A 17,770-nucleotide genomic window follows, 5' to 3' on the forward strand; every position below is an offset into this window, starting at 1 on the left:
CCTGACCGCGGCGCGGGTCCCCAGAGCTCCCCGGAGGCGACTGCGAGCACGGTAAGCGGGGCTCCCGGAGCCGGGTGGGGACAGGGGCGGGGGGCGTGAGCGCGGCAGGAGGCGGCGGCTCCGGAGGTGAGTGGCCCTTGACCCCCGCTCGCTGGGGCGCCGGGCTGGTAAGCCCTCGCCTCGCCTCCTGCAGCGCCTCGCGGACCGGCGCAGTCCACACCCGGTGGCCGCTCTGCAGCCTTCCTGCAATTTCTTCTTATGGAGGTTGGAGGACAAAATCAAGGACCCAGAGGTCCATCTGAGGCCCAGCGCGGATCTGTCCGAGACCCAGGCGTCAGCACCCTCGATGGGGCCAGGACTGGAGAAGGTCGTCTCTGGCCCTGAGCTGGCTGGGAAAGGCGAAGCCTGGGTCACAGAGGGACGGCCTTTGGCCCGGGAGAAGGGTCTGGTTCTGTGTCTGAGAGATAGGCTGCAGATCCCTCTTCCCAGTCTAGCCAGGCAACCCCGGCACCCCACCCCGGGGTGCTCAGCTGCCGCTGCGGAATAAAGACTGTCGTCTGCCTGCGGCAGAGGCGGCCGCTGTGCGGGGGGAGGGGCTGGCACAGCCAGGCTGCCAGCAACCCTCTTCTTAGGCCTCTGCCCACCTTGGGATTGAGTACAGGTGGAGGGGGCACCCAGCAGCAGTCCTGGTCCCCACCAGGTCATCCTTTCTGGAAGAATGTGCCTTCTGACTCTGCTGCAGGGTGTCCTGGCTTCTGCTGGGGGGAGGTGGGCGGGTGGAGCTGCGGTGAGGAAGGGTGCTTGGGATGGAGGAGGGGAGTGTGGTGTGTGGAGAAGGTAGTGTGGTGTCTGCGGTGCTGTGTAGCTTTGGGGTGGGATGGGTGCTGAAGGCCAGGGAGCAGCGTTCTTCCCACTATATGTCCCCACCTCTGGGGGTCCCAGTCCCTACTTTCTCTGACATCTCCTAGGCACCCCCAGGCATTCTTGCTCCCATGGAAGCCCCTGGGATGAGTGTAGCATCCAGGGCTCTGGCTCTTTACCATGAAGGCAGATCATGTGACTGCAGCTGGAAGTTCATTCTGAAGTCTCACTGAAATACCCCCTGCTGCAGTCAGCCTAGGGCTATGGGAAAGTCAAGGGGTTCCTCCCACCCTAAGCCATAGGAGAGGCTTCTGGGCCCAGGGGCTGCCTCTGGGAAGATAGTTCCATGGACAGAGAAGCCAAGAGTTTCATAGGGTGAGCCCGTGTCCCAGTCTGAGGCTGCATTGGGCCCAGAAGTTTCACCTGGATAGATGCCTCAAGGGGTATCGACTGGGTCTGGGAAGGCCCAGGTTTGCCCCTCACAGAGAAAGCAGGGCTGGACCCTGGCCACAAAGGCTGCACAGGCTCAGGCAATCCTTTTGGCAGCCTTGACTGGCCTAGGCATGTGGTATGGGGACAGTGACCAGTAGAAGCTCTGCAGATCAGCAGGGATGGTACAGGCCAGGTGGGAACAGAGGAAAGGGGGATAGTGTCAGTTTCTGAGGCTCAGTCCAGACCTCATCCCTGGGAGCTGAGTGGGCCTCCACTCCACTCGCCTCTCATCCCCAGGCCAGGACTGGCTTTGCTTGTCCTTGCCATGGGCCCCGCCAAACAGAGTGAAGGGATAGAAGAAAGACCCTTCCTGCCTCACTGACCTCAAGGGCTGAGGTGGGAACCCACCCAGGGAGAGCATGAGGACAGAGTGAGCTAGTCCCCGTGAACATGTGGACTCCTGCTTTCCAAGTTGCCACCACCAGTCTCTTTTCTGGCTTCCTTAGCACGGCAGCATCTCCCTAGAGGTGTCCCTGGGTGATGGTGGCCCAACTGCTCTGCCTCCCAGCCTTAGTGCTGACTCTTCCACAGCCCATTGAGGTGAGGGCTGGGCTCCACCTGAGTGGGACAGTGTTTCCTCTGACCACAGCTCTGACTGCTGCCTGTGCAGGTGGCAAGTTCCTCATCCCCAGCTGATGAGCAGAGAGTGACTTTGTGAGGATTCTGTCACATATGTGCTCAGGGATGTGAATGTACTTCACGGAGGCCTTGAGTGGAAGCCCCTGTGTGTGAGGAGGCCCTGAAGCAGGCACCTGGGGTGCATGGCTCCTGGATTCTCGAGGACTTTGGCAAGCAGAGGGTGAGGTTGTGTGTGTGTGAGTGAGCACGTAAGCATGTTCTGTGCTCCGCACACTTGTCTACACACAAGTGCACACAGGAGAGGTGAATTGTGGGTAAGGATTGAGCCCATCCCCATGTGTGGAGTCAGTGTGCAAAGGGGCGTGTCCCGGCTGGCACAGAGAGAGGGTGAGAGCTGCATCAGTGTGCAGCACCAAAGCTGGCATTCTGTGCACCTAGCAGTGGCTCCTAGGAGGGGTGGGGTACGCAGACCCTCCCTGGGATGAGGGTGAATGGACTGAGCCTGTGGGTCCATCCCTACCTGCTCTCCTCCCCAAGCCTCAGACTCTAGAACCCCAGTTCCCAGGAACCAGTGGGACAAAGACTGGGCAGGAAGGATTGGGACTATCAACATCCACATTTTGTTTCCTGTGTTCCCACCTGGCTTGCGCCAGCCCAGCTGGTTTGCTTAAGGCTGTCTTAAGTTTCCTGGTACCCCTAACCTGCCAGTGACAGCCCAGTCTATAGCATCTGGGGATGGCCAGCGGTGAGCAGTCTGCCCCCAGAAGCTTTGGGTTTGGGAGACCCAGTGGCTGAGGATGAACTCTGGGAGGCCAGCACAGGCAAAAGACCTCCCGTAAGAGGGATGCTCCTTTAGAGAGGGGAGCCCACAAGCTGTGGGGCGTAAGCTTGGTGCAGTAGGTGCCAGGACTGTGAAAACAGGGATGAGTGGAAAGGAGGTTCCCTGGGCCCGCTGGGGTAGTTGCAGGCCCAGCTCCTGGGTACCTGCTGGGCAGCTTGGAAGGTAGGGAGAGGGAGGAGGCAACCTGCCCACTAGGCAGCAGAGCCTGCTCTCACTGTGCAGAGCAGCAGTTGCCTGGCACCTCTGCTGTTGCCATGGCAATGTTGGGAGCTGCTAACTTGCTAACAAGTCCCCTTTGGCTGCAGATGATAATACTGCGGTGGTTTCTTCTGCTTGAGGGTTCCCTGGGAGGCCACGGTGGGGCCAGGTACAGGCCCTGATGCCCACTTGACCCACCCCCTTCTCTGGACCTCAGCCTCTGCCCCAGGGGTGAGGGTCTGCCCAGCCCCCCTCCACAGTTGAATTTGCTTCTGTTGGTTTAGGTGAGAGGTAACCCACCCCAGCTTAACTGATGAAGAGGCATTGAGGCTTCTGTCCAAGACCTTCCAGCCTACAGTGCTTATGCCTCACTGTGGCCCTTGGGGTCCTGGGTCTCAGAGCTGAGTTGGTCCTTTGTCCAAGGGCAGGAGGCTCTTCCCTGGCCTGCAGGAGCCACTCTTCCCTGGCCCTGGGACCTGGCACGACTCTCTCACCACCTTGTACAAGATTCAGATTGGGGCTCAGGAAAAACTCCCCCAAATAGCTCATACAGGTATTGAATTGGGGACCCCCTTTGGCAGGCAGGTAATGACTCCCTTGTATGATGTGGCCCAGGGACAGTAGCCCTGGCCTCACCTGCACTTTATTCCACAGTGGCGGAGATGGTGCCCAGGCCTGGGGATGGGGGTCTGTGAGGGTCCCAAGGCCCTGTTGCGGCTCCTGGTAGCTGCTATGCTGACTGCTTAAGGCCCATCCAAGGTGGGGTTTCCCTGATCCCTGTGATGCCAGAAGGAGGCACCCCTCGGGAGTGGGGTGAGCAACCTACAGCAGGGTTACTGGGAACAGTGGGCACAGATGCTACCCAGCATGGCCAGGATTCCTGGGTGGTGGGGGCCTTAGACCTGCCCCTCAGTGCTTCTTGGGTGGGGACCGGGGGAGTACGGGCCTCACCTGCTGTGCATCCACTGCTCTGAAGACTGTCTGTCAGCACCCTGCCTCCCTCAGACTGGGAGCTAACCCAAGGTGGTGGGGATCCAGACACAGTAGTGGCCACTGTCATCCCTAGCATTGCTGTTTGTGATATGTGAGCACCCCCAGGGCACCTCCCCAAGCACTGTCTATGGGCTGGGCACCTGTAGAGGGGCCTTTGCCCACTGTGGTCCCCTGTCCATAGGCCCCAGGGTCTCCTCCTGGGTGGAAGTGGGAGGGGCAAGGCCTTGCAGGGATGACCTGGGAACCTGTCATCCAGTCTTCCTGCGTGTGACTTGGAGTGGACCCCCCCCCCGAGCCTCAGTTCCCCCATACTAAGAATAGGCTCGTCATCCTGATGAGCCTCTTCCAACTTCATGAAACCTTTAATCATCCAGGCTGAGCACAGGCTGGGGGTCCCCAGTCTACCACTTGGGGTCTGTGAGTTTTGGGTGGGTCTAGGGGAATGCCAGTCCTGGCAGTTGACAGGGAACATGGAGCTTGACAGGTGGAGGTAGCAGAAACTGGTCACTGAGCCACAGGATGGGACTTCTGAGTCCCCAAACCCTAGCTACACCTATTCCCTCCATGCAGCCCTCTGCCCCAGGCCTCTGCAGGCCATGCTGAGGGTCCCAGCACCCTGAGGATCCCAGCCACACTCACCTTCACCTTAGGGCTCTCCCCCACTCCACCCATCCTGGGACCTGAAAGCTCTGGGGACCCCAGGCCTGTGCTCAGCGTGGAGTACCCATCCTCACCCCATTCTGTTGGTGAGAAAGACCCCCACAGGGACTGGGCACTTGCTCCCAGACCCCTGGGCAGCAGGCTTGCAGGGTGCTACACCTCAGCCTACAGAACTAGAAACAATGACAGGAACATAGGAGCCCCCCATGCCCAAGCCCCCAGCCTGCCGGCCCACCCACCTCCGGGAGCCCCCTAGTTGGTAGGGCCTGATGTTCACATCCCTGATGCCCACATCTGCCACAGTCCGGATCACTGCTTCATGGAGTGGCCCCCCCAAGATTCATCTCCAAGGATTGGGCTCCCTGGGGTTGAACCAGGAGGGGAGAAGAAAGTTCTGGAAGTTCTGGACCAAGGGCCTGCTGGGGCTCTGGGAGGGGCGGTGGGAAGATGTAAAGCCAGAGCTGGGAGAGGCACAGCCAGGGGTAGGATAAAATGCTCTGGGATGCCATCCACCCACCCCAGGGACAGGACAGGGTGCCCTGGGATAGGATGGGATGCCCTTGAATGCCATCCACCCACCCAATGACAGAACAGGATACCTTGGATGCCATCCATGCACCCCAGGGCCCAGGCCAGCCCTGAGAACTTGCCCTCTGGGTCTCTGTTGGCCTCCCTGGCCTTGCTCTGTCCAATGGGAGCTGGATCCTAACAGGGATGGTGCAGGAGCTGGGAAGAGTCTCTCCTGCAGGCTCTTCCAACTTCATGAGACCTTTAATCATCCAGGGGAGAAGGCCCCATGGGTACATGCGGGCTCATGTCCTAGTGGCGTTGGGTCCTGGTCACGGCCCTTCCAGGGGCCTGTAGCACGGCTGACTGCCCTCCTCTCCACAGGTCTGGCGCCATGTGCTAGGTCACACCAGAAGTGTGAGGCCATACCCCAGGCCATTGGAGCAGCCCCTCCTCTCTTCAGGGGTCACCCCACTGCCCAGCTCCCCACCATGGCTGGGGACCGGCTCCCGAGGAAGGTGATGGATGCCAAGAAGCTGGCCAGCCTCCTGCGGGGCGGGCCTGGGGGGCCGCTGGTCATTGACAGCCGCTCCTTCGTGGAGTATAATAGCTGGCACGTGCTCAGCTCTGTGAACATCTGCTGCTCCAAGCTGGTGAAGCGGCGGCTACAACAGGGCAAGGTGACCATCGCGGAGCTCGTCCAGCCTGCTGTGCGCAGCCAGGTACCAGCCCAACCATCCTGCTGGGCTCTAGTCCCTGCCAGAGCCAGAGGCTGAGAAGCCCTCAAGCCTGCAGCCTCCCGGCTCTGTTCTTGGGGTCCCAGCTCATCTCAGTGTTGTGGGGCAGTCCCCCTGGCCTATCTTCCACACATTCACCTCTCCCTCAGAGCTCGCCCACACACAGCAGGAGGTATCTTAGCTGTATGAGGGGACAAATGAGGTATAAGCAGGAGGGAGTTCACAGGAGAGAGGCCAGGCCAAGCCCCTCTCCTAGCTCTGCTCCACCCCTCACCCCTGAGTATGCCCCTCTCCTAGCTCTGCTCCACCCCCCACCCCTGAGTATGCCCCTCGGGATTTCTCTGTGGCCTTGCAGGGAGGAACAGCTGGTTCCTCCCAGGCCCATCAAGTCCAACTGCTGAGGGGGGGTTAGGGCAACATGCCTAGAGGCTTCAGGATGCCTGGTCACCAACCTGCCTGCTTGGAGCTGGGTGGGATGGGCAATTGTTGGAAGCCCCCAACCTCAAGGCCAGAACTGGCTCCCTGCATTCTCCAATGAAAGGGATATGATTAATTTCCCCCAGCGAGAACTGGTTGGAGTGTGATCCCATTGGCTACTAGTGACATCACCCTGCACGGGGCTGGCAGCTCAGCAGGCTTAAGGGCTGAGTGTGCTTGGGGGTGGGGCACCAGTGCTGTCTGAGCAAAAGCCCCCAACATCTGGCCCCAAGGCCGGGCCTTGGGGTTGGGGAGGGCAGGAGGAACCAACCGCAGCTTCCAGCTACTGCCTCTGATATGGTGCAGGGGCCAGGGCAGGGGGACCTCCTGCTGCAGCCCTTAGTCCCTGGGTGCTGGGGAGGGAGAAAGGGGCTGGCTTAGCAGTCAGCCCTACTAACAACACAGACCCAAGGGCAGTTGCTTCCAACATCCCTGCACTCTTCCAAAGGGACATGTTTCCCTTTGTCTCAGCCACCCTGGGAGCCAGCCCAGGCCACATCCTGCCCCCGCCCCATGGTTGGGCAGGCAGGTGGAGAGTGTAGAGGTTCAAGGCCGCAGGGACCCTGTCACTCTGACTTTGTCTCCTCCACACGGGCCTAGCCCATTTCTTCACCACTGTGTGGCAGTGGATGGTAACACGTGTTTTCTCTCACATTGTCTGGTTAGGAGCAGACTGGAGCAGGGCAGAGCAGGGTGTCCCACAGGGCCCAGCTGCACACTGACATCTGCCCTTGCTGCCCCCAGGTGGAGGCCACAGAGCCCCAGGATGTGGTGGTCTATGACCAGAGCACCCGGGACGCCAGTGTACTGGCTGCAGACAGCTTCCTCTCCATCCTTCTCAGCAAGCTGGATGGCTGCTTCCACAGTGTGGCCATCCTCACAGGTGGGCTCCCAGCCCTCCCCATTGTCAGCCTGGCTGGGTGGGGGCATCTGGGTAGGGAGGGGGTTCTCAGGGCCCCCACACTCAGGACCCTTCCACCACAGGAGGAAATATTCAAAGGACAGGAATCAAGGCAAAGATGTGGTTCTGTTTGGGAGCCCCACCCACCCAACAGAGCTACCTGTCAGAGGGAGGAGGCAGAGGCCTCACCCTCTGAAAACCTCAGTCTGTACCAGAGGACTCCCCCAGGGAAATCCTCCTGAAGGCTCAGATGTAGGCAAGTTGCCTAGCAACAGTCTAGTGTTCATGGCTGCAGCTGGGGTCCAGTGGAAGCCCTCCAGGGCTACCTGTACCCCCAAACTGGAGGCTGGGAAGACCCCCCACACACACAGTTTACACTCTGTTCCCTGCCATGGCTCCAGGGGCAATGGCTGAGGGCCAGACCCTCCCTGGCCCAGGACAGGGGTCTCGGTTAATGCCCCTGCCATCAGGACTCTGGGGTCAGCAAGGAGAGAGTGTGGAGGACTGAACCCTCAATCCCCCCACAGTGACAGAGTGCCCTGAACCCTGCCACCTTCAGCCACAGGGTGGGGGTGATGGGCAGCCTGGTGGGCCCCAGGGACTAGTGTCCTGTGGGAGCAAGGACCAACCAGCCTGTGAGGGAGGCCCCAGAGGGTGTCAACTGCCTTGGCCATCTGTACCCACCTCTGGAGAGTACCTAGGAGGCTTTGGGGGGGGGGGGAGTTCAGCATGGTGTGTGAGAACATGGGCTGCCCTCTCTTTATGCATGTGTGGGTATGAGCACCCATGTTTCTGGATTGGCACAGGCAGAGGGTGTCTGGTAGCTGGCCTGTGTGCCCATGAGCATCTGGACTGGTCCTAGGCCTGTGGGATTTGGGATTTGTGCACACATATGGGTACTCTTGGAACCAGAGGGCAGGAGTGGGCAGGGTTCTGATGGACATTACCCCATCCCTGACTCTAGTCAGGCCCTAGAGAGAGTAGAGAGTACAGCATGAGGTCCCTTGCAGTGGACAGGGAGGAGGAAGGGAGGTGAACACCCAACCTGCTGTCAGGAGAACCTGTGGGATGTGGCATCAATGGTGATAACACTCACCTGCTTTTCCAAGGCTGGTGCCTGGATTTGCAGAGCCTGGAGCCTACCCCATTTCCATGGGCCTCGAAGATCACGCTTGCTTCAGAGACTAGGAGCTAACATGGCAGAATTTTGGTTGAGGTCTACAAAACTGGTCACGAGCTGGGCCAGGGATGAGGGCAGAGACCAGGCTTCTCTGTCTCTGGGGATCACCCTGGTCCCTGGCATGGTCTCTCCTGCAGACCAGGGCAGAAAAGAGCACCAGGTCCCCTGGGCCTGAGCCGTTGCCTGAACATCCTCACCTCCTCCAGTGGGAAAAGGCAGGCCTGAGTCCAGGGTCTCCAGCCCAGGATAGAGTGACTGGGGCCAGAAACAGCAGCCCACCTGCTGTGGGGGCTATGTCCCCAGAGGCATGCTAGGTCCTAGTGTCCCTAGCAGTTCTCTCCTGGCCTTACAAAGGTGGGAGGTTCCCCAGTTTCTGTTCTGAGGCAGGGGTCAGCCCAGTTGGCCCAGGTATGATCAGGTCCACTCTCATGTTGTCTTCATGGTCACTGTCTTCTTGGAGCCTCACAGCAATGTCGTGGGAGAGGCAAAACCAGGAAGCAGGCCAGAGGTATGTTCAGCCAGCCCATGGTCATTGAGTCAGACATGGCTGCAACTCAGCAGAGGGGATGTGTGGAAGCCAGCAGGCACACACCTGCCATGTGTGGAGTAAGCTCTGTGACAGGGCTTCCATGTTCCTTGTCCTCCCCTGCTGAGTGAAGCAGAGCTGTGACCAACCACAAGAGCACTGCAGGGCAGGTTCAGTCCTAGTGGGTGATGTCAGGCTGCAGAGGGGGCCCTCACAAGCCTTTTTCTCCTGATACTGGCACCTAGGCCTGGAGCTCCAGCCAGCAGCAGGTAGGGAGAGATGTGTTGACGCAGGAGGGGAGGAGAAAGGCTTGGCCTGAGCTCAGGCCACAGGCATGGAGGGACAGATGAGGGCCTCTCCCCTCAGGCTATGGGATCCACATTCTCAATAGGAGGTCCCTTGGTCACTGAGCAGACCCTGCCTGGACCCAGCATGTGCTGTGCTGACCACCTCTTCCTGTCAGGTGGGCCAGCCTTTCATTCTGCATGAGGAGGACAGTGGGCATCTGTACAGGTTATGAGTGGGTGGCAGCATGTACCCTGCTGTGGTGAGAGCAGCATCCAGCTCTATGTGCTCCTGGCCCTGCTTGGGTCCAGGCTGGGTGTGGCTGGGCCACAGCGATAGATGGGGAGTCCTGGGCATGCTCCTGCTGACCTGGCCTGACAAGTGCCTTTCCTGCAGGGGGCTTTGCCACCTTCTCCTCCTGCTTTCCTGGCCTCTGTGAGGGCCGGCCTGGAGCTCTGCTGTCCATAAGCCTCTCCCAGCCTTGCCTGCCTGTGCCCAGTGTAGGTCTGACACGCATCCTGCCTCACCTCTACCTGGGCTCTCAGAAGGACGTCCTGGACAAGGTGTGCAGGGCCAGAGGGGAAAGTAGTGGGAGGTGGGATGAGGCCAGGTTTGGGACAGCCTGGGGGAGGTACTGGGAGCCAGGCCCCCACCCCTAGGGCCACAGCAGGGCTTCAGGGAGGGGCCCAGCAGGGCTGGGTTAGAAGTAGTGGCCCCACATGCCAAACTGCTAGTGTCACTGGGCCCCTGGCCAGCTCTGAAAGAATCTCGTGTTTTAAAAATGGTGATGGAAAAGGGTAAAGCCACCGCCCATGCAACCTAAATTCCTGGGAGCCCACAGCAGGCTGTGGGCGAGGCTCTCAGGGGCTGCCAGCCGCCCTCGTGGCACAGCTCCACAGTGCCCAGCCCAGCTGCAGGCTGCAGGGAGGAAGAGGCTGGTCCTTCTCCTGGGAGCAGGGGGTTTCTCTTTTCTTGCCACCCCCTTCCATTGGGCCCTTCCCTTCCTCCAGGACCTGATGACCCAGAATGGAATAAGCTATGTCCTCAACGCCAGCAGCTCCTGCCCTAAGCCCGACTTCATCTGCGAAAGCCGCTTCATGCGCATCCCTATCAATGATAACTACTGTGAAAAACTGCTGCCCTGGCTGGACAAGTCCATTGAGTTCATAGGTGAGGTGGAGGTGGTTGGGGCGGTTGGGAGGGTGGAGCCCCCAGATGGGGTGTGGAGGGGCTGGGCAATCTCAGTCTTCACCTAGTCCCCGTGGTCCACCTGCCACCAGATAAAGCCAAGCTATCCAGCTGCCAAGTCATCGTCCACTGTCTGGCTGGCATCTCGCGCTCTGCCACCATCGCCATTGCCTACATCATGAAGACCATGGGCATGTCCTCAGATGATGCTTACAGGTACCCTCCTTACCTGTGGGCGGTGTCTTTCGATGGCCCCTCCCTTTGGTAATCTTACCCGCCTTCCCTATTCTGGCCATATCTGAATGGCCCAAGGTTAGGGGGCCCTGACAGGGGAGGTGAGCCTAAGCCCAGTCCCAGCACACATCGTCGTGTGCCCAGGGGAGGAGCAAGTTGGGGGAGTCGGGAGGCAGCCTCCCCACCGACTGTGCTCTGTGCAGGTTTGTGAAGGACCGTCGCCCGTCCATCTCACCCAACTTCAATTTTCTGGGGCAGCTGCTGGAGTATGAGCGCAGCCTGAAGCTCCTGGCAGCCCTGCAGGGCGACGTGGGCTCTCCCTCTAACCCTAAACCCGCGGAGGCCCCGCTGCCACAGCTGCCGCCACCTACCTCAGACGACGCCGCCCCTGGGAGCGCTGCGGCCCCCGCAGCCAGGGAGGGCGGCCCTGGCGCCTGCGTGGAGCCCCCAGCACCCGCCCCGGCCACCAGCGCGTTGCAGCAGGGTCTGCGCGGCCTGCATCTCTCCTCCGAGCGCCTCCAGGACACCAATCGCCTGAAGCGCTCCTTCTCCCTGGACATCAAGTCGGCCTACACCCCGAGCCGACGGCCTGACGGCCCCGGCCCACCCGACCCCGGCGAGGCCCCGAAGCTCTGCAAACTGGACAGCCCGTCTGGGGGCGCGCTGGGCCTGCCCTCGCCTGGCCCCGACAGCCCGGAAGCGGCCCCTGAGGTGCGCCCTCGGCCCCGCCGGCGGCCCCGGGCCCCAGCCAGTTCCCCCGCGCGCTCCCCAGCGCACTCCCTTGGCCTGAACTTCGGTGATGCGACCCGCCACACTCCGCGGCACGGCCTTTCGGCGCTGTCGGCGCCGGGGCTGCCCGGCCCGGGCCAGCCGGCTGGCCCCGGAACCTGGGCGGCGCCACTCGACTCCCCGGGCACCCCGTCACCCGACGGGCCCTGGTGCTTCAGCCCCGAGGGCGCTCAGGGGACGAATGGCTCCCTGTTCATGCCTTTCAGCCGGGCGGGCGCTCAGGGACCCGGAGGCAGCGGCGACCTGCGGCGGCGCGAGGTGGTGCGGGCCGAGCCCCGGGACGCGCGGACCGGCTGGGTCGATGAGCCGGTCCCGGAGACGCAGTTCAAGCGCCGCAGCTGCCAGATGGAGTTTGAGGAGGGCATGGCAGAGGGGCGCGCTCGCGGTGAGGAGTTGGCTGCTCTGGGCAAGCAGGGGAGCTTCTCTGGCAGCGTCGAGGTCATCGAGGTGTCCTGACCAGTAGGGCCCCAGCCTCTCCGCTGCCCTTGGCGCCCTGGGCTCCGCTACCAGCAGCTGGCCATTATAAATATATATTATATATAATGCAAAGAAAGGTAAATGGTTTTACTGCGATTTTTATCGAGAAGTAAATATTTCGATTTTTTTATTTATTTGAGCTGTTCATTCTGGCAATGATCTGGCAACATGCCGGGTGGTCCTCGGAGCTCTATTTTTACTGTCTGGTATTTAAACTGAAACATGTTTCTAAGCAATATGAGGCCACCTTCAGTAGCAAGCTGGGGTGCCAGGCCTGGGGTCCCCTCCCCAACTCCCCTGCAATCCCAGGAAACACTGCTGACCTTTGCAAAGAGGCTGCCGAGCTTTCAGCTTTTGTGCACTTTTTACGTAAGAAAAAGGGGAAAAAAGGAAAAAAAAATTCTTTACCACAAACTGAGCCGCAGAACCTCTCTTCCCTCAACCCCCACCTCCTAACGTGCCCCCCCTTTTCACCCTCCCTCTTCTCTCCTCTGCACCTTTCTCTGGCGCCACACCAAAGCCATAGGTTTAGGGATGGGCCCAGGAGCTGGTGTGCCCCTAGGAGGCACTGCCAGCCCCTCCACCAGCTCTGGGACCAAATTTTAGTGGCATGGAGGGCATCCTTCATATCCACCACTCTAGAGCTATTCCCTGGCAGGTGTGGACAGGTGTTTGGCCCAGTGGGGCAGGGGTTTCAGAGAGCCTGGAGTAGAACAGAGTGGGGCCCTGGAAAGGGGGCTCTGTATGTCAGATGAGACAGATCTCCTGGGCAGGGATGGGGATGCAAATGTTCACACTGCAGGAGCCAGGTCCAATTTCCCAGACTGCTTGGCTCAGAAAGTTTGTTCCTAGGAAGCTGCTTCCCTCCCTTTCCTTTGTTATGTCCCAGAGCCCCCTGCAGAGCAGGGAGCACACCTGCAGGAGAGGAGCTCAGCCTCTGGGGGTTCCAGGCCTCTGGAGGTGCCAGGCAGAGGGTCTTGCTAGCCAATGCTGGCTCCACTGGTCAGAGGGAGCTGCCAGCCTAGGTGTTGAGGGGTGGACTTAGGGCCTGTTCTGGGCTCTTATGTCCATCCAACCCCACCTCAAGTCCTAGGCAGGACTTGGAATTCAGGTGTCTGCACATTGATGGACTCTGTGAGCAGGTACTGCCTTGCTTAGGTCGCTAAGGCCTGCCTTCCCACTGTGCTTCCAGGGGCTGGGGGTCCAGAACTTTGGGACAGCCATCTCAAGGCAGATAAAGACCTCTTTGTTTGCCCCAATCCCTATGGGGGCCTCTTAGGAGAGGAAACCCCCTACACCCTTTTCCCAGGGCCTCCCCTGCATCTTCAAGGGGACATGCCAGTTCCCACCCCTAGGTAGCTTTTTTGCCCACGTGGGCCAGCCCAGGGGTGAGGGCAGGAGAAGAGCCCAGATGCCTTGGCCCCACATCTACCATTGGGACCCAAACTTTTGGGGGCAGGAGATGTCCCTTGTCCTTCAGATATCCTGGAGACTAGCAGTGGGGTCAGTCACCTTGCAGAGATGCCAGGGGCAGGAGAGGCCTGGGCAGGAACACTCCTAAAGCCAGGCGGGAGGAGCTGCCCATGCAGACCATTTCTTCTTTCTATTTGTTCTTCTTTTGCCCCCCAGCCCTCTGTCCCTGTCACCCCTCTTTTAAGCAAAAGTCCTGTTCCTGTTTCCTTTGTCCTAGCCCTGTTCTCCAAAAATAAGCTATCATTGTTGTATTTGCAATCTATGGATTAGAGGTTTAAGTATTTATTATTGGTTAATTATTATTAATTATGTAAATTTGCCTCCTGTCTGTTGCGTTGGGTTTCTGAGGTGACTTGGGTGTGGAGGATGCACTGGCTCCCCCCTCCTCACCTCCCATCCCTGTACTGTCTGGGAGACAGTTTTGGGGCCACTGGTTGGGCTCCAAAACTCAGGATGCAGGTCCCATGACCCCAAATCCTCCCCTGCCCTATTTCCAGGGCTGCCAGTGTCACTGTGGCCCCTATCCTGGGGTACCTAGGGCCTGTCAAATTCAGTCTGTCTCTGTGCTTGCTGGTGAGGTATTGGTCACCCCAAAGGGGATGGCTGACACAGGGGGGAAAGGCTTTGTCTCAGCTGCTGCCTCCTCTGTGTTCTGGGGGAGCCAGGCAAGGGGCTTCTTCCATGTTGTTTCCCCCTTCCTCTGTCCAGTATGGAGGGGCTGCTGAGTCCTTCAAGCCTCTCGGGCCCCTCCCAGCCCTCTGCCTAGCCACTGCCTGACACTGGGGTTGCCCCATAAGGGGTGCGGCCCCCTCCTGTTATTTGCTGGAAAGTCCAATAAAGGAGAGGCAGTAGGTCCCCCAGCCTAGGTGCCAGCCCCAGCCCGCTCCCCTCTCTGCCTCAGAACCTCCCTCCCAGTGGGCCACACTTCCAGGTCCTAGGTCTGTCCTCTCCTTTTGTATTTGGAAACAATGTGTTGTAATAAATTCTGAGATGGACCTTTTCCCCTGGCCTCTGGCTGCCTGTTTCTTCACACTGGTGGGGGGTGGGCAGAGAGGCTGGGGGGGGCAGTTGTTGGGGCTCCCTAAGGCCAGGAGCCTGGAAATATGGGTCAGACTGACCAGGATATCAGGTGAGCAGGGTGGAAGGTTGGGACCCTGCAGGGGGCTAGGTTATAAGGTGATGTAAATCTTTCTTATTTATAGTTGCAAGTTTAAGGAACTTAAACTATGATTGCTATACCCCGCACTCATTTTGCTGCCACCTCCCTAAACCCCCAACCCCACTGTGAACAGCCCATTCCTCCCTGCAGGCCTGTTCCGTGTGTGTGTGTGTGTGTGTGTGTGTGTGTGCAGGAGCATGTCTGAGGTAAATCTGCAGCTAGCTTTTCAAATGTTATTTATTTAACATGTGCATGTAGTACAGGGGTACAAGGCACACAGCATCTGTGGGAAGTACTGATGTATGCTTTCTGGGCCACCAGGCTCCTCTCCTGGAGGCAGCCCTGGCCTACCTGCAGACCAGCTATGAGGTGTGCTGCACACAGTCTGCAGCTGTGCAGTGGTGAGCATCCTCGTCCCAGTCCCACACGATAGATTTTTACACTAGGTTTTTGGGGTCTCTTCAATATCTGCCTGGCTATTACTGCAATAGCGCCTGTGTACTGAGTGCTCACTGTGCAACAGGCACAAGTTTCTAGGTAGGCCCCACAGCTCTCTGGCTATGGCTTCCTCTAGGCCTGGACTACATCTCCAGGGACCTCCCAAACCAGTGACACTGGCCAGACGTATGTGTGTAACAGCTGTGCCTCAGGGGATGGGAGCAGGGAGTAATAGGACCTGGCCAGCCCCTCTTGGGGACTGGGAGAGAAGGTAGGTTCTTGAATTCTCAATGTTTAAGAGTCCTCACACAGGCTGGAAGCCAAAAGCATGGGCTGATGCACCACTAAGGCTATTTTTAGCTCAGGACTGGCTATTTGTAACTCTGGCAGTTCCTAGGAGTCAATAAAGCCCCGGACTGGACAAAAGCTGATGGTTGTATCAACCTCCCCCCCCACTCACCCACTGATGCACTTGAATACCTGCAGCTGCAGGAGGGGGTGACAGAGCCTTTACTAAGATGACCAGCTGGGCACAGGAGGCCTCAGGACCCGGGGGCAGTGTAAGACTCCAAATGAGGGGGGATCCCATTGCCCAACTTAGCCAGGGCCCTAGAAGTCAACTTGAGCAGGAGCTGGACAAAGTGGGCTGTGAAGCAGGAGATGAGACCAGTGGGCTGGATTCAACTGTGGCACAGCCAAATACCCTTGCCCCACAAGGTCCCCTAAAGGCCTGATGCCCGTTCCCACATCTGTGTCTCCCTCACCCCAGGCCAAGAGCTTTAGGCATTGGATGGACGTGTAGATGGGTGAGTGGACAGGTGGAGGGTGGATGGAGGAGTGAGTGATTGGGTGACAGGTGGACAGGTAATGAAGGAGTAGATGGATGGGAAAATGGGAGGGAGGTGGGTGAATAATAAGGTTACAGTACATCCATGCACTTCTGCTAGTCTGCCTCACATTAACACTGTGAATGCCTACATCCTCCCACTGGACTGTACACAGGCACCTGGTCCTTGCATAAAGAAGGCACCCAGTCTTGTGTTTTGGTACCACTGTAGAGACTCAGTTCAACCCTCTCCAAAGCCCAGGGAGAAGAGCAGCATGTCCAATGTTCATCAGAGGGGCAGGGACAAAGTTGGGGCTGGATTTGGTTCCTCACTGCCCAAGCACCCCTCCTCTGCCCATTGGGCCTTTTCCAACTCAGACTATCCTTCTGTGGGTGGATTCCTTGGGGTGTTTCTGAGGCTCAGGGCTGCAGGAACTTGGAGCAGAAGAAAAGGAAGAGGGCCAGTTCTCAGGAAAGCTTCCAGGAAGACAGAGGGTTCAGAGGGGCTAGGGATATATGGCGGGGGGGTGGGGGGCGGCGGCACTAACAAGGCCATGGTGTAAGAGGAGGGGCGGAGGTGGAGTGCAGAACTGGGAGCCAGGCAGTAGCTGACAGCCCCCAGCCAGGTTGAGGTTTGATGGGGATGCGGTGTAGCTCTGAATGGAATGGGGGTGGTGGTATCAGCTCTCCTGCAGAAAAGTGCATAGGGGATGTTGCCATGAAGGAGAAGATATGGGGCCTCTGAGAGGTCTGAACAATGGGCATGGGCATGGATGTCCTACTCCAGGAGGGAGCTTCACAGGTAAGTGCACAGGGCCTGAGTGCTCAGCCTGGGCTCAGGCTGCCAGCCCTGCTGAGAGATCTCGTACTTCCTGGCAGAGCGATGAGGTCTAGACTAGTAAGACAGACCACAGTCTCAAGGTCTCTTCTGGCCCTTAGATTTGGGGGTCTCCCAATGCAGCGTTATTTATTGAAGGAGAGGCCAGCCCTTAAGGATGTGATGGCAGCCTTATGGAGGCTATGGTCCCCTGAATGTGACCAGAGTGGTGTCCTGGCGGGGCTACAGAGAAATGCATGTGCCACAGAGCAGAGTGACGCCAGCCACGCCTGCCTTTGTCAAACACTACCAGGAGCCCCCCTGGCCTTTCTAAACTGAGGAAGGGCTTGTGTTGCTTCAGAACTTTCCAAAGTCCCCACTTCCAGGAAGCCTTGGGAAGGGGGCAATAGGGAGGAGAGGTGGTCTCAGGGAGAGAAGAGATATGGGAGCTGAACCGGAGTGAGTGAAGAGGCTTCAGTGAGGGGCAAATTGGGAGGAGAGGACCCTGTAAAGTGGGAAAGGCTGAGCTAGGATCCTGATGGTGGAAGAAACCAAGGGTTGCAGTCCTGGGCGTCTCGCCCTGTCTTTTCAAAAAGCCATCCTGAAAATGGAGCAGCGGGGCAAGAGGAAGTTCTGGGAACTGAAGGGGAAGGTGCCTCTCACCCCTTCCCCAAGGGCACCAGCCCTATCCCGCCTCCATCTCTGCTCATGTGGCCAGGAGGGGGCCACCCACCACACATCTGGAGCCACCTAGTAGGGCAGGTGACTGCTTGAGAAGGGGGATGTGCGGGGTGTAGGGGTGGCACTGACACAATTGGCCCACAGCACCATAAATAGCCAGGACGGGTTGAAACAGAAGTGGAGGAAGGGCTAAGGTGAGTGGGAGGGGCGGGAGTCTGGGAGCAGGCCGGGAGGTGGTGGCACCTGAGCCCCTGACGCCAGAGGAGGAAAGCGGCCCATTCCAGGCACCTATCCCCGACCCCATCTCACGGGTGTTTGCCCTAGAATCGTTGAGTTAGGCTGATCAAAGTCAAGAACTCTGCCCGCCGTGCAGGGCAGTGACGCGATGCGGGAAGGGTGAGCTCCCAGCTCTCCACCTCCGGTCTGGGTCCTTTGCAGGGCAGCGGCCCCT

At 59.0% G+C, this 17,770-nt stretch overlaps 1 protein-coding gene across 2 annotated transcripts; it reads left to right on the forward strand.

The window, feature by feature from the left end:
- Positions 1 to 6: 6 nt before the first annotated feature.
- DUSP8 (dual specificity phosphatase 8) lies at positions 7 to 12,306 on the forward strand. 2 transcript variants are annotated; one of them, XM_023508614.1, is made up of 7 exons: positions 7 to 51; positions 5,516 to 5,853; positions 7,090 to 7,228; positions 9,634 to 9,800; positions 10,248 to 10,407; positions 10,518 to 10,641; positions 10,863 to 12,306. In XM_023508614.1, exons 2-7 carry the CDS (start codon positions 5,623 to 5,625, stop codon positions 11,902 to 11,904), a joined length of 1,863 nt encoding a protein of 620 aa, XP_023364382.1. In that variant the 5' UTR covers positions 7 to 51; positions 5,516 to 5,622; the 3' UTR covers positions 11,905 to 12,306. The 2 variants fall into 2 exon arrangements, with proteins under 2 accessions (XP_023364382.1, XP_012668821.1); XM_012813367.2 differs by lacking the exon at positions 7 to 51 and adding an exon at positions 1,316 to 2,152.
- The last annotated feature ends 5,464 nt before the right edge of the window (positions 12,307 to 17,770 follow it).

This window comes from Otolemur garnettii, unplaced genomic scaffold (genome assembly GCF_000181295.1).
Source record: "Otolemur garnettii isolate 467f Iridium unplaced genomic scaffold, OtoGar3 scaffold00260, whole genome shotgun sequence".
NCBI classification, from domain to species: domain Eukaryota; kingdom Metazoa; phylum Chordata; class Mammalia; order Primates; family Galagidae; genus Otolemur; species Otolemur garnettii.